The sequence below is a fragment of the Dromiciops gliroides genome, chromosome 1 (genome assembly GCF_019393635.1).
Source record: "Dromiciops gliroides isolate mDroGli1 chromosome 1, mDroGli1.pri, whole genome shotgun sequence".
Classification (NCBI taxonomy): domain Eukaryota; kingdom Metazoa; phylum Chordata; class Mammalia; order Microbiotheria; family Microbiotheriidae; genus Dromiciops; species Dromiciops gliroides.
In genome coordinates this window covers 45,633,626-45,649,400 of record NC_057861.1, presented here as the reverse complement: position 1 = coordinate 45,649,400, position 15,775 = coordinate 45,633,626, and the positions used below count along the sequence as shown (strand labels likewise).

General features: G+C 44.9%; 1 protein-coding gene across 1 annotated transcript; it reads right to left on the bottom strand.

Annotated features, from left to right (window-relative positions):
- Positions 1–386: 386 nt before the first annotated feature.
- Positions 387–15,090, bottom strand: TEX45 (testis expressed 45). The gene is made up of 8 exons (XM_043981098.1): positions 14,541–15,090; positions 12,964–13,067; positions 12,765–12,865; positions 8,467–8,582; positions 8,146–8,261; positions 1,302–1,494; positions 961–1,043; positions 387–572 (listed from the first exon to the last, which is right to left on the bottom strand). The coding sequence occupies exons 1-8, from the start codon at positions 15,088–15,090 to the stop codon at positions 387–389; spliced, it is 1,449 nt and encodes a 482-aa protein (XP_043837033.1).
- Between the last annotated feature and the right edge of the window lie 685 nt (positions 15,091–15,775).

The following is a 15,775-nucleotide window of genomic DNA, read 5'->3' as shown; positions in this document are numbered from 1 at the left end:
TCCTTCCTAATAGATGGCCACACCCACACCATGCCCCTCACTAAGATTGCTGGCAATAGTTAAGCAATTCCTGGGTGGAAGGAGGTAAGCGGAAAGGAGCAGAGGATCCCATGGAGAGCAGCGTTCCCTGGAACCGAACCTGGCAGTTTGCATGAGGGAGTCCCCAAGGTTTCCCCTTCCTCTGTCACTAACTATATACTCAGGTCACAACTCTTAAAATTAGAGAAAGCCTTGTTTTCCTTTTGCCACAATCTGTAGCTGGGCAGGACAGGGCAGAGGTTTGTGACAGCGACGAGACAGGTATCTTTCATGGGCTAAAGGTAGGTAGAATCTGGGATGGGCCGAGAAAGAGAATGCCCCCAGCAGTGGAGGGGGGGGGGCACTCCTCAGCAGGGGATCACCACCTTTCTGCCTGACCAGCGCTTCTGGGACGAGCCAAGGGGCACACTGCTCTCTTGAAAGTTGCCCTGCTGCAGGATCACCGGGCCAACATATTTCAATGGGTAGTTGTCCTTGTATTCGGTGGAAAATTCCTGGTCAGGCTGAGGGGGCAGGATGTGGGTGTATTTAACCTAAGGAGACACAGAAAGATCCCCTATGAGGTCAGAGATTCCTCCTATGCCCCATCACCCCTTTAACTCGGTGCCCAAATCCAGACACAACCCTGGCAGCCTCATCTATGGCCAATGTGAACCCTGCCCAGGGCAATGCTGGGAATCGGGGCTGAAGAGGTCCTCAGGAACAGACTTGTGAATGGAGAAGTAAAAAAGAGGTGAAATTGGAGGTGGTTTGAGGCCCCCTCACCGAACCCACCCATCAGACTGGGTAACAGATTTGAGCCAATTGCTAAAAAGAATTTCCCCAAGTAGGGACTAAGGAACAGGAATGTTTGGAGACGATGGGAAGAATGACCCTCAAGTGGTCCTTCCCTCCCTCTCCCCAAGGCCCTGGGCCTGTTACCCTCTGCTTTATCTCCTCAGGCACTGGATTCTTCTTGACTGAATGGGGTCCCAGCTCCCTCGAGGTTGTCAGGAAATCCATCTCTGTGGGCAAGAGCTAAGGGTAAAAAGGGAGCTTGAGATCCTAAAGATAGAGAGGTGACCTGGGGACCCGGGGCAAGAAGACCCCAGGGTCTGAAGGGGTTGACAGGAGGCTGGTCAGCCTCTATCTCCAAGGCCTGAGGCTAGATTTGTCCATAAAAACCCAGGAATCCAGCAGGCAGCCCCAGCCTGAGCAGAAACACTGGCTGGAGAGGCAGGGCACTCAATGACCCCGGCACACAAGCTCCCATAGGTCCTCACCATTGGTACCAAACTTGACATGACTTTCCAAGAGGGAACGACTCCTGACCATCTTTGATGAACAGGTTTTTGGGTAGGAAAAATACTTCTGGTGTGTGGTGACCATGACCTGGGGCTTCAGATTCTTCTCGCCCAAGATCACATGACTTTTCATGGCATCGACTGGCTCCATAGTGTCATATTCAGGCTTCATCTAGGAGAGAGCAGAATGGAAAATGAGTCTGAGGTGTAGAGGAGAATATAAGGAGACTGGCTTATTTGGAAGGAAGGACACATTTGGGGCAGCTGCAAGGGGAAAAAAAATGTCAGTAAGTTGAAGGAAGGCCTTGAATGCCAGGTTAACCATTTTAGGAAGTAAATAGCTGGCTAAGAAAATGGTATCAGAGGGGCAGCTAGGTTGCACTGTGGATAGAACACCAGCTCTGGAGTTAGTCGATAAACTACTGGGCCTGGGGTCAGGAAGACTCATCTTCCTGAGTTCAAATCCAGTCTCAGACATTTACTGGCTGTGTGACCCTGAGCAAGCCACTTAACCCTAGTTGCTGGAAGGAAGGAAGAAAGGAAGAAAGAAAGGAAGGAAGGAAGGAAGAAAGAAAGAAAGAAAGAAAGAAAGAAAGAAAGAAAGAAAGAAAGAAAGAAAGAAAGAAAGAAAGAAAGAAAGAAAGAAAGAAAGAAAGAAAGGAAATGGTACCTGAGAAAATCTAGATTTTTTTTTAAAGCAGGGTGGTACATAGAAAGAGTGCAGCTTCTGGAATCAGATGATCTTGGTTCAAATCTCTCCTCTACTGGCCCACTAACTGAGTGACTTATGACCAGAAGTGTGTTGGTAAATATTAAATAACCAATTCTATGGGGGAAGGGGAGGGGAGGGGGCGGACACACTTGTAAATTTAATCTGCATTATTACCATTTTCTCCATCACTTTTCTTAAGTCTAGACCATGAACAGAATAATAAATCAAGCCCTGATTTGTAGCGTTTGCAGATTTCCAAAGTATAAATGCTCACGCTGAAAATTTAACAATTGGTTAGGTTAGAGCTGGATCCAGCACACCCTGCCTTGGGCCCTTACTTCCTTCATATGTAAAATGAAGGAGTTAGATTAGACAGCCTCTGAGGTCCCTTTCAGATTTAGATTTTTATTTCTATGACCACAGCTTAAAATATAAGAATGATGCAGGGCAGAGCCAAGATGGCAGAGGAAAGGCAGTGACTTGCCTGAGCTCTCCCCAAGACCCCTCCAAATACCTTCAAATAGTGCCATAGGACAATTCCTGAAGCAGCAGAACCCACAAGAGGACAGAGTGAAATAATTTCCCAGTGAAAGACAACTTAGAAGGTCGGCGGAAAAGGTCTGCAGTACCAGGGAAAGAGTGAAGCATAGCCCAGCACAGGCCATACGAGCACAGATCCAGCCCCCCATAGCCACAGCCCCAGCGAACCAGGCCTCAGGAGCCTCTGAATCAGCTGCTGGAGCAGCTGCTTCTGGAATTCAGCCCACAGATTGTGAGGGGATCAAGTGGTTTGGCCAGGGTGGGATTAAAGGGGTCTCTGTTTTGCCCATGCTCACATCTGGATTACAGTCTTGGGTGGTGGTCCCAGGTGGAGGAAGAGCACAAACACACCAGAGCTTGAAGCCACAGTGGAGCAGGATTCTGTTTAGGGTTTCAGGGCAGAGAAGCAGGCCTGTGGTTGCTTGTGGAGCAGAGCACAGGTCAGGAGAGTGGGGAACATACCTCTCCTTAAATCATACCACCTTGGAAGAACTAAGGACTTACAAATTCCTAGAAGTATCTCTGAAAACAGCTGTTCAAACCCCTTGAAGCTTGGAACAGTGTACCCTCTACCCTGGAACAGTGCCCCACTTTAACAAAGAGTTTAAAGTTAAGAAATAGGCTGGGAAAATGAGAAAACAGAAAAAAAAAATGCTGACCCTAGAAAGTTTCTATGGTAACAAGGAAGATCAAAATACACCCTCAGAAGAAGATAACAAAGTCAAAGCTTCCAAGAAAAAGATGAATTGTTCTCAGGCTACAGAAGGGCTCAAAAAGGACGTTGAAAATAAAGTAAGAAAGGTAAAGGAAAAAATGGAAAGAGAAATGAGAATGATGTAAGAAAATCATGGGGAAAAAAGTTAACAGTTTGAAAACCTGAATTAGCTAAATGGAAAAGGAGGTACAAAAGCTCTCTGAAGAAAATAATTCCTTAAAAATTAGAATTGAACAAATGGAAGCTAATGACTTTATGAAAAATCAAGACACAATAAAGCAAAACCAAAAGAATGCAAAAATAGAAAGCAATGTGAAATATCTCCTTGGAAAAACAACTGACCAGAAAAATAGATCCAGGAGAGAAAATCTGAAAATTATTCAACTACCTGAAAGCCATGATCAAAGAAAGAGCCTAGATATCATCTTCCAAGAAATTGTCAGGGAAAAATGCCCTGATATTCTAGAAGCAGAAGGTAAAATAGAAATTGAAAGAATCCACTGATCAAGGGCAGCTAGGTGACACAGTGGATAAAGCACTGGCCCTGGATTCAGGAGGACTTGAGTTCAAATCTGACCTCAGACACTTGACACTAGCTGTGTGACCCTGGGCAAGTCACTTAACCCTCATTGCCCCACAAAAAAAAAAAAAGAATCCACTGATCACCTTCTGAAAGAGATCCCAAAATTAAAACTTCTAGGAATATTATAGCCAAGTTTCAGAGCTCCCAGGTCAAGGAGAAAATATTGCAAATAGCCAGAAATAAACAATTCAAGTATTGTGGAGCCACAGTCAGGATAACACAAGATCTAGCAACTTCTACATTAAAGGATCAGAGGGCTTGGAATATGATATTCAGGAGGGCAAAGGAACTGGAATTACAACCAAGAATCACCTACCCAGCAAAACTGCGTATAATCCTTCAGAGGAAAAAATGGGAATTCAATAAAAGAGAAGACTTTCAGGCATTCTTGATGAAAAGACCTGAGCTGAATAGAAAATTTGACTTTCAAATACAAGACCCTAGAGAAGCATAAAAAGGTAAACAGGAAAAAGAAACCATAAGGGATATTAAAGGGTTAAACTGTTTACATTCCCAAATGGGAAGATGATACTTGTAACTCAGAAGAACTTTCTCATTATTATGGCAGCTGGGTGAAGTATATTTAGACAGAGGGCACAAGTGTGAGTTAAATATGAAGGGATGCTATCTTTTAAAAAATAAAATTAAGGAATACTCTGGGAGAAAGGGAAAGGGAGAGATAGAACGGGGTAAAATATCTTACATAAGGGGCAGCTAGGTGGCGCAGTGGATAGAGCACTGGCCCTGGAGTCAGGAGTACCTGAGTTCAAATCTGGCCTCAGACACTTACTAGCTGTGTGACCCTGGGCAAGTCACTTAACCCCAATTGCCTCAATTTAAAAAAAAATCTTACATAAAAGAAACAATAAAACACTTATACAGTGGAGGGGAAGATGGGGGAGGTGCTGGGGAGTGAGTGAACCTTACTTTCATCAGAACTGGTTCAAATAGGGAATCACACACACACACACACACACACACACACACACTCATTTGAGTATAGTAATATATCTTATCCTGCAGAAAAGTAGGAGAGGAAGGGGATGGGGGGGCAGGGTGAAAGAAGGAAGGGCAGTCAGAGGCAAAATACTTTTGAGGAGGGACAGGGTGAAAGAAGATAGAAAATAGAGTAAATATCATGGGGAGGGAATAGGATGAAGGGAAATACAGTTAGCAATAGTAACTGTGAAAAAAAATTGAAGCAAAATTTGATAGGTCTCATTTCTCAAACATATAGAGAACTGAGTCAAGTTTGTTAAAATAAGAGCCATTCCCCAATTGATAGATGATCAAAAGATATGAAGTTTTCAGATGAAATAATCAAAGCTACCTATAGCCATATGAAAAAAAAATGCTCTAACTCACTATTGATTGGAGAGATGCAGGTAAAAACAATTCTGGGGTACTACCTCATACCTATTAGATTGGATAATAGGACAGAAAAGGGAAAATGACAAATGTGGTTGGGCATATGGGGGAAATGAAACATTAACATACTCTTGGTAAAGTTGTAAACTGATTCAAACATTCTGCAGAGCAATTTGGAACTATGGCCAAAGGTCTATAAAGCCATTCATACTCTTTGACCTAGCAATACCACTACTAGGTTGGTATCCTAAAAGAGATAAAAAAGCAAAAAGTTGAATTTGAAATTGAGGAGATGCCCATCAATTGAGGAATGGCTGAACAAATTGTGGGATGAGATTATGATGGAACACTATTGTGCTATAAGAAATGATGAGCTGGGGGCAGCTAGCTGGCGCAGTGGATAGAACACCGGCCCTGGAGTCAGGAGTACCTGAGTTCAAATCCGGCCTCAGACACATAACACTTACTAGCTGTGTGACCCTGGACAAGTCACTTAACCCTAATTGCCTCACTAAAAAAAAAAAAAAAGAAAAAAAAAGAAATGATGAGCAGGATGCTATCAGAAAAACCTGGAAAGACTTATATGAGCTGGTGCAAAGTGAAATGTACTATGTACAAAGTAAGAGCAATATTGTAAGATGATCAGCTGTAAACATTTTCAGCAATACAATGATCCAAGACAACTCTGAAGGACTTATGAAAAATGCAGTCCATCTCCAGAGAAAGAACTGATGGTGTCTGAATACAGATTGAAACATAATTTTTTTTAGTTCCTTTTTCTAAAGTTTTTTTTTTGTCTGTTTTCTTTCACAACCTGACTAATGTGGAAATGTTTTACATGACTACACATGTATAACTTATATTGAATTGCTTGAGTTTTTAAGTGGGGGAGGGAGAAAGGGAGGAAGAGAATTTGGAACACAAAGTTTAAAAAGCAACGTTAAAATTGTTTTTACGTGTAATTTGGTAAAAAAAAAAAAGTTCTAAATAAATGGGGAAAAATAAGAATGATGCAGCTGTTGGTCAGGGATGAAGTGGACCTATAAGGACATATTAAAAATATTTGCGGGGCAGCTAGGTGGCACAGTGGATAGAGCACCGGGCCTGGATTCAGGAGGACCTGAATTCAAATGCGGCCTCAGACCCTTGACACTTAATAGCTGTGTGACCCTGGACAAGTCACTTAACCCCAACTGCCTCACCAAAAAAGAAAAAAAAATTGCCTGTCGTTTGGTTAATTTTCACAAAAGGTTTTCAAATTGGAAAAAAGAGGGAAAGGCTTGGTCCCAAGTTTTCAGTCAATCAGTAAACATTTATTAAGTACCTACTATGTGCTAGCCACCATGCTAAGTGGGGGGAACAAATACCAAAAAAAGAAAAGGACAGTTTCTTCCCTTAAGTAACTTAAAATCTAATGGGTGAAAATAGCATACAAAAGGAAGAAGAAAAGAGAGAGTAAAAGAGAGAGAGAGAGAAAGGAATAAGAAAGGAAGGAAGGAAGGAAGGAAAGAAGAAAGAAAGAAAGAAAGAAAGAAAGAAAGAAAGAAAGAAAGAAAGAAAGAAAGAAAAAGATAGCAATATCAAGGATCAGAATATCACAGGAAAACCATGGCCAGTATCTAAGAAGGTGCCCAGGAATAAACTTAGCCACAGCCTGAAAACAGTGTGGTACAATGGAAAGAATTCTGATCTCAAAAAATTCATTTAACTTGGGAAGGGGTTGACCTCTGAGGCCTCCAAGTTCAAATCTCACCTAAGGATTTACTTACTAGCTTTGTGACCCTGGGTAAGTCACTTCAGCTCCATCTACCTCATTTTCCTCATCTGTAAAATGGAGATAATAACGGCACCTACCTCTCCAGGTTATTGTGAGGATGGAAGGAGGTGATATTTGTAAAGCATTGCATAAACCTTAAAGCACTAGATCTATGCTAGCTATCATTGTCATGCTCTGGGTTCCCTACCTTCTCCCATCCTGGCAGTAATCTACCTCTAAGAGTTCTAAGAGCCAGAGCCCAGCTGGATGCCCCTAAGGATGGTCCCTTCTCAGAATTTTCTCTAAACCCTCACCCCTCCTACCTTCACTAAAACTGTCAAGGGTGCCATCATCCTCCCAATTGCTTGGGCTCACAACCCAGGAGTCATCTTGGACTCTTCACTATCTCTCACCTCCATATCTAAGCTGTTGCCAAGGCCTTTCCATTTCACCTCTGCAGCACCTCTCAAATACCTTCTCTCCTCTGATGCTGCCTGAGCCCTGGCCTCCTGGCTGTTCCATGAACAAGACACTCCATCTCCCAGTTCTGAGCATTCTTTCTGGCTCTCCCCCTTGCCTGAAATGTTCTGCCTCCTCTGCTCTGACCACTGGCCTCCTTGGCTTCTTTAGAAGTGCCAACTAGAATCATCCCTTCTCTAGGAAGCCTCCCCCAACCCCTCTTAATTCTAGTGCCTTCCCCCAATTAATTATTTCCTATTTATCCTATATATTCATTTGCTTATGGTCTCTCCCATTAGACTGTAAGCCCCTTGTAGGCAGGAACTGTCTTTTGCTTCTTTTTGTATCCCCAGCATTTAGCACAGTGCCTGGCATATAGTAGGTACCTAATAATTGTTTATTGATTGGTTGATTGTACAATAAACAGAGCCCTGAACTGGGAATGGGGTGTTGTTCCTTCGTCTTTGCCACTCCCTCATTGTGTGACATTGGGCAAGTCTCCTCCCTTCTCTGGGCTTCAGTTTCAAAGGAAAGTGATCCCTGCCCTGCCTCTCTCTCCTCTCATCTCCAAGTAACCAACTGTACACCAAGAAGATGGTTAGGGAGATGATTTGAAAAGTAAAGACTATCACCCACAAAAGCTTCTAGCATCAGGAAAATGGGTTCTCCAGAGGGGAAGCAGGGACTGACCCATGTAAAGAAGTGGTGGCTTGTAGTGAAGTTGCTTCTTTCCCGGCATCTTTCTGGGTCTTGGTCTTCCTTCAGTAGACATGAATCAGGTTGAGTTTGATGTTTGAATACTGGCTCTGGTTGGGGGAAACATGTCTACCATCAGACACTGATTGTCATCTCCCCACCAGGCTCCCATATCCAACAGGGACTGTATTCCCCACCCTTTCCCATCCTTTCCTGTCACTTCCCCTGCCTTGGTCCAGTCTCTGTCCTTGTCCCTCCTCCTGACTCTCTGCCCTGCCTTGCCCTAGTCCTAGCCCAGGCCCTGCCCCTGCCTACCAGATGTATCCACAGATGCCCCGTCCTTGTAACCTGGGAGATAAGTGTGGAAATGGCCATCCCCAGGCTGGATGTTCACCCGGAAAATGTCGGCTACAGCCTCACTCTTGTTATACCTGCCACGGAGAAACAGAGGGAGAGACAAGGGCAAAGCCCTCTGGACAAGGCAGGAGAGGCACCTGAGTACCCTCTGGAGTTCTAGGTCCTGCCCAATTCTCTCCCCAAGTTAGACCCACACCCTCCACTCTCTCCAGCTATTCTATGGTGTAGTGGATAGAACTTAAATCAGGAAGAACTGGGGTTCAAATCACACCTCAGACATCTATTTGCTGTGTGACTCCAGGCAAGTCCTTGTCTGTAAACCAGTGATTCACGATCTAAGCTCCCCTTTACCTCTAAACCTAGGCATTATCTCCAATGCTTCCCTCTGTTGTCCTATCACTGCTCCTCTCCTTGCATTCTTAGCCTGACTCGCTCCCTCCAACCACCTCCTCCATCCACCCCTATTCACAGTGCTTCTGAATGGAGCTGGAGGAAGTCGCACAACCAAGATGGCTGGATGACACAGGACCGATCCATGCTCTCCAACTTCAACTGGGTCCTCGCTGCAGCAAGGCAGTCTTCTTATTCCTCCCCAACTAATTCCCTGTCTCACTCCCCACGGAAGCTATTCCAAACCTTCTCTTCACTCTTCAGACCCTCCACATCACCCCTTCCACTGTTCCTCAGCAATGGCCTTGCTGAGACCATTAATCATGAGCTCTTTCTCTCCATCTCAAAACCCCTTGACATTATCTCCTCCTCTCTCCTCCTCTCCACCCATCTCTGACAAAGAAATGGCCCTTTTCTTTGCCAAGACCAACCTCTTTTCATTGCACTTGCTCCCTTCCCCTTCCATCTTCTATAGCATATCCACCCCCTCTCTCCAATTTCTCCAATTAAAAAATAAGAAATCTTTATTGGACCTTACCTTCTCCTCATGCCATCATCCTATATCTGCCTTCCATTTCTTAGTCAAACTCCTTGAAAAAGCTGTTTACACTCAGATTCTAATTCCTCTCCTCGTATTCCTTTATAAATTAGTCTTTTTTATCAATATAATTTTTAATTTTATTTTTTTCCTTTTTAAAAACATTTGTGTTTAATGTGATTGTACATATATAGCCTATATCAGATTGCTTTATCTCTTGGGGAGGAGGGAGGATAGGGAGGGGGGAGAAAAATTTGGAACTAAAAATCTTATGAAAACAAATGTTGAAAACTTTTTACATGTAACTAGAAAATAATTAAAATGCTTTTATGATTAAATTTTTAAAATCATCTCCAAAAAAAGCACATTTATTTACATACTTTGTAAGCATTTATTATCTCTTCCTCCTACTGTACCCCACCCCAGTTGAACAATAAAAAGAAAACCTTCATAACAAATATGCATAGTCCATCAAAACAAATTCCCACATTGGCCTTGTTCAAAAATGTATGTCTCATTCCGCATTTTAAATCATCATCTCTCTGGCATAAGGTGGCTGCCACTTTATTCATTCCCAACACTTTCCTTTTGCAATCCAGCTTCTAACTCCTTTGCTCAACTGAAATCACTCTCTCCAAAGATACCAATTGTTGACTCTGCTGGTCTTTTTTCATTACTCCTGCTTCCCTACCTCTCTTCCACCTTTGGTCCTGTTTGATCACTTCTTTCCCCCAGACTCTTTTCTCTCCTCTACTGATTTTTGTGATGCTGATCGCTCCAGGTTTTCCTCCTGTGACTTCTCACTCTCCCTTCTCAGATCATCGTCCACATGTCCCCTAACTGTGGATGTCCTCCAGGGCTCTTGCTTAAGCTCTCTTCTCTGCCTCTTCTATACTATTTCTCTAGGTCAGGGCTTCTTAAGCCTTTTCCACTCACAACTCCTTTTCACCAGAGAAATTTTTACATGACCCTGGGTATATAGGTATATGAAATAGGTATACCAATCAAACATTTACTACCAATTTTTTCATGACCCCCACATTCAGTTACACGACCCCAGGGTCTTAACCGCACAGTTTAAGAAGCTTTGCTCCAGGTAACCTCACCATCTCCCATGTGTTTTACCATCACCTTTTTGCGAGTGGCTCCTAGATTTATATATCCAACTTCAGTTTCTCCCCTGAGCTTTCATCCTCCATCCCCAAATACCTATTGGACATCCCAAACTCAATACATCCAGAACTGAACTCATTATCTTTCGCTACAAACACTTCCCTTTTCCAAGCTTTTCTATTTCTGCTGAAGGCACCATCATCCTTCCACTCTCCCAAGTTAGTAATTTTGAAATTACTCTATATTCCTTCCTTTTGCTCACCCAACATATTCAAGCAATTGCCAAACCTTGCTGTTTTTACCCACACAACATCTCTCCTCTCTGACCCCTTATCCCTACTCACACAGCTAGCACCCTGGCTCAGGCCCTTGTCACTTCTCACCTAGATTTTTGCAAAATGCTCCTACCTGATCTCTCACCTTAAGTCTCTCACCTCACCAGTGCATCTATACACTAAAGCCAAAAGGATTTTCTGTAAAGAGAGATCTGATCGTGTCCCTCCCCTACTCAATCAATTCTGGTGACTTCCTTCAGCCCCCTCGGTTCAAATAAACCTCCTCTATTTGGCTTTTAAAGCCTTTCACAACCCCAATCTATCTTCCCAGCCTCATTGACCATTATTTCCTCTCTCACCACGTTCCTTACACAAGCCACTAAATCTACCTCTCTCTGCCTCTTGTGGCTATCCTTCCTGTCACCTCTAGCTCACAGGGTCCCTCTCCCCCTTTAAGATGCTGCTGCGGAGGCACCATCTTCTGCATGAAACCTTTCTTGATCCCAATTGCTACTGCCCTCCCTCCCAAGCTACTTTGTACTTACTTTCTTGTGATTCTTTGATTTTTTTCTATGTATGCTTATATATCTACTTCTTGTCCCCCCCCCCCCCCGCCACCCCCCATTAAAATGTAAGCTCCTGGGGCAGCTAAGTGGCACAGTAGATAAAGCACCATCCCTGGATTCAGGAGGACCTGAGTTCAAATCTGGCCTCAGACACTTGACATTTACTAGCTGTGTGACCCTGGGCAAGTCACTTAACCCTCATTGTCCTGCAAACAAACAAACAAACAAAAATGTAAGCTCCTAATGAGCAAGGATTGTTCCATTCATTATGTTTACATCTTAACACCCAGCATAATGCTGGGCCACGTAATGGACACTTAATACATTTGTTGTTTAATTGAGTGATAAGCATTCCCACAGAGGGCCTTAAGAATGGGAGGAAATAAAGAGGAGAAAAAGAAAGTGAAGCAAAAAGATGGGGGGAGAAAAGAGATAGGAAAAGAGTAATGAGGGAAAAGAAGGAAGGGGGAGGAGGAGGAAGGGAAAGGGCGGAGGAAGAGAGATACACGGAAGAAGGAAGAAAAGGAGAGAAAAAGAAAGAGGAGAACAAATGAGTTGAGAGAAGAGGAAAGAAGAGAAGGGAGGAGAGGGCAAGAGAGGACGGGAAGGGGGAAAGAGGAAGGAGGGAGAGAAGGAAGAGAAGGGGAAGAGGAAAGGAAGAGAAGAGGGAGAAGTAACAAGAAAGTAGTGAGGAGAGGAGGGAAGAAAAAAGGAAGGAAAGACAGAAAAAGAAGAGGAAAGATTCAGAGAGGGAAGCCAGAAAGGATGCCTGGAAGAAAAGGAGAAAGACTTGCAAAGAAGAGTGAATTTGAGCCCCTGCCAAATATTTATATGTTTGAGGAAGAGAGGGTCATTGCTCTGCACCTCTGGGGTCCCTTCTAGTTCTGATGATATACGTTTATTTTTTTATTTTTTTGCGGGGCAATGGGGGTTAAGTGACTTGCCCAGGGTCACACAGCTAGTAAGTGTCAAGTGTCTGAGGCCAGATTTGAACTCAGGTACTCCTGAATCCAGGGCCGGTGCTTTATCCACTGCAGCGGCTGACACCTAGCTGCCCCCCCCCCATATGTTTATAATGGTGGAATTTCAGGCACTGGTTTGGGGCGGGAAGGGCCGGCAGCCTCTCAAGAGGAAATGCCAGGGAAGAGCTCCACAAGGGGTGTGGTAGCGGTGTCAGCAAGGGATGCCAGGGGCCCCTTCCCAGCTCCAGACAAGTCATGGGCTTTCTTAGGACTGGCGCAGTCCCAGACTCCCAGACACAGTCATGTTCTGCCTCTCCTGTAACCAGGACCAATCAGAGAAGACTGCCAAAACCCAGGCAGATTTCAATGTCCCTCAGCTCGGGGCCAGCTCCCAACAGCATGTGAGCCATACCTGTGCTGGGGCAGGCCCTGAGGGGTATAGGCATTCTTCTGCTCTGAATGGACTCCTTCTAAGCCAATCTTGGAGTCTCCCAGCTTCAGGTGGGAATCCAGCTGCATAAAGGCCTGTGCATGGTCAGTCAGAGGGATAAAGTCAGAGAGAGGACTACTGCCTGCCCCTCATCACTGCTCTCAGCCAGGCCAATGTTTACCTTCTCAGAGAAGTGGGCAGGGGGAGCCCATTTTCCTTGGAATTCCTTTTGATAGGAGGTATCTGGATAAGGCTCCATTCCCCACTTCAAGGGAGAGGGTCCTCCTAGGAACAGGACAGGTGAAACGGGGTGGGGAGGAACAAAGACAGATATCAGCAGGAAGAGATTTTTGAGGAGGGAAGCCCAGAGACAGAGGGAGGAGGGGCTCAGGGAATCAGCAAAAAAATTGGGGGCCAGAGTGAGACATGGAGGGACAGAATCAGAGAAAGACATCAGAGCAAGAATAGATGAAGACAAGCACAGCTAGGTGGCACAGTGGATGAAGCACCGGCCTTGGATTCAGGAGGAACTGAGTTCAAATAGGACCTCAGACACTTGACACTTACTAGCTGTATGACCCTGGGGAAGTCACCTAACCCTCATTGCCCTGCAAAAAAAAAAAAAAAAAAGAATAGATGGGGACGGAGTGGAGAGAATAGAGAAACAGAAAATAAGAAAAGAAACAGAGAAAAAGGAGAAAACAGAAAATCAAGGGAGATGTGAAGACAAAGACAGACATAGAGCAGAAAAGGTAGAAAGAAAAAAGACAGAAAGGGAGACAGACACAGAAGGGAGATAGAGACAGAAGGAAGAAGATGGAGACACAGGAGACAGAGACAGAAGCATAGAGACACAGAAGGGAGAGAAATAGTTAGAGAAAAACAAGAGGCACAAAGAAGGGAAGAGAGAAAAAGAAAGACTGAGAGCCAGAAATAGGAATGGGGGAGGACAAGGACAAATAGAAAGGAGGAAGACCAAGAGGAGACAGGGGAGTGAGAAAGACACACAGAGACATCCTCTATGTGCTTCCATGATCCCAGCAAAACTGAGAGCAAAGGAGGAGGGGATTACGAGCCTCCTTTTTTTTTTTTTAAAGTGAGGTAATTGGGGTTAAGTGACTTGCCCAGGGTCACACAGCTAGTAAGTGTTAAATGTCTGAGGCCGGATTTGAACTCAGGTACTCCTGACTCCAAGGGCCGGTGCTCTATCCACTGTGCCACCTAACTGCCCCATGAGCCTCCTTTTTACAGAAGGGACACTGCAGCAGCCAGAAGGACAGGGACTCACCCAGATTCACTGAGCAAGATAGCAACAGGGCTGGGACAAAAATCTCCTGACTCCCAGGCCCAGCCAGCATATTTCCATTGCAGGAGGTGCATGTCAGGTGTGAGGCCCGGACAAGTCGGGGTAGACCAAAGGTGAATCTCCCCATGAGGAAAGCCCAGTTTAGGTTCCGGTGTAGGCTGTGCCTTCACCCCCTGGGCTTTTCCCTGATATTTCCCCTCTGCTGACTGATACCAGAGAAAAGGGTTTAGAGAAATCAAGTGTGGTTGGATCTCCAAGGAGAGGTGAGCACTTCAGCTTTACCACCCATTGCCCGCTCCTGATCTCCTTGGGAGCTGGGCCCAGAAGGCAAAGCGGGGCAGGGGAGCAGGAAGGAGAGAAGCTGAGACTGTGGGCCCTTTAAGGTTAAAGCAAGGGCAAAGTGGGAACCAGAGCTTGGAGCTGGGGCAAAATTAGGGTGGCCCCCTCCTCACCCAGGTGCAGGGAAGGAGCTCGGATTTGGGGGAACAGTTGCTGGGGCACGAAGACTTGGTGAGTGTGAGACAGAGGGATCCCCAATTTGTCCCTGTCTCCACTGGGGAAGCTGTCTTTATCAAACTGCTTTCGGGCTTCCTTGATGAAAGGATTGAAGGCCTCAGGCCCCGGGTAGGTGTACTTCTCTTGGCAAGTGGTCTTGAAGACATTGATTCGGGGGTCTCCGTGCATCTTCAGGTTGCTGGTTTGCATCAGCGTGTTGATGGTTGATGGGGAACTGTTGGCGTCATGGACGGGAAAAGATACGTGCATCTCACTGTCAATCTCTCGAATCTTGGCCAGGTCCTCATGAAAGAGCCCCTTGCTGGGGCCTGGCAGGAAAGGGGCAGATACACGGACGCCCCAGTGTGCAGGGAACCAGGTACCAAAAGTAGTCTTCATACAGCCTTCCGTGAGGCGGGGGTCAGGCCCAATTTTGAAGTGGGAGGACTTGAGGAATTCAACTCTGGGGATGGGAGCAGGGAGGAGCTTTGGGGGGCTCTCAGCCATCCTGGTCTCTCCAAATGAGCCAGGTGGCACTCTGGACCCAAGTCAAATTTCACTGGCTATAAGCCACCATCCTGCCAACAGAAGGAGAGAACAAATGGTTAGCGATGTTGGGTTACATTTATTCATTTAACACATTTATTTATTAAAGGTTTACCTCTTTATTTTTGTTTGTTTGTTTGTTTTAGTGAGGCAATTGGGGTTCAGTGACTTGTCCAGGGTCACACAGCTAGTAAGTGTTAAGTGTCTGAGGCTGGATTTGAACTCAGGTACTCCTGAATCCAGGGCTGGTGCTCTATCCACTGCGCCACCTAGCTGCCCCATGGTTACCTCTTTAATAGGGAAGAGGAGGAACAACGTTTCTAAAGCTCTTCCTATATGCTGGGCACTGTCCTATGTGCTTTCCAATCATTATCTCATCCTTTTCAGCTTTCTTTTAGGTGGTATTCTCCCCATTAGAAGGTAAATTCTTAAGGTGAGAGACTGTCTTTCTTTCCACCCAGATTTGTGTACTTAGTAGATAATGCATAAAAAATATGTGTTGACAGATTGACTAAAGGTTACTGGTACAAAGAGTTCTAGGGGAGATACAAAGTCTAGATAAGACCCAGTCCCTGCCCTTAAAAAGATTACAGTCTGGTAGGGGAAATGGTACCAACTACAAGTAAGTATAATACATGATATCACA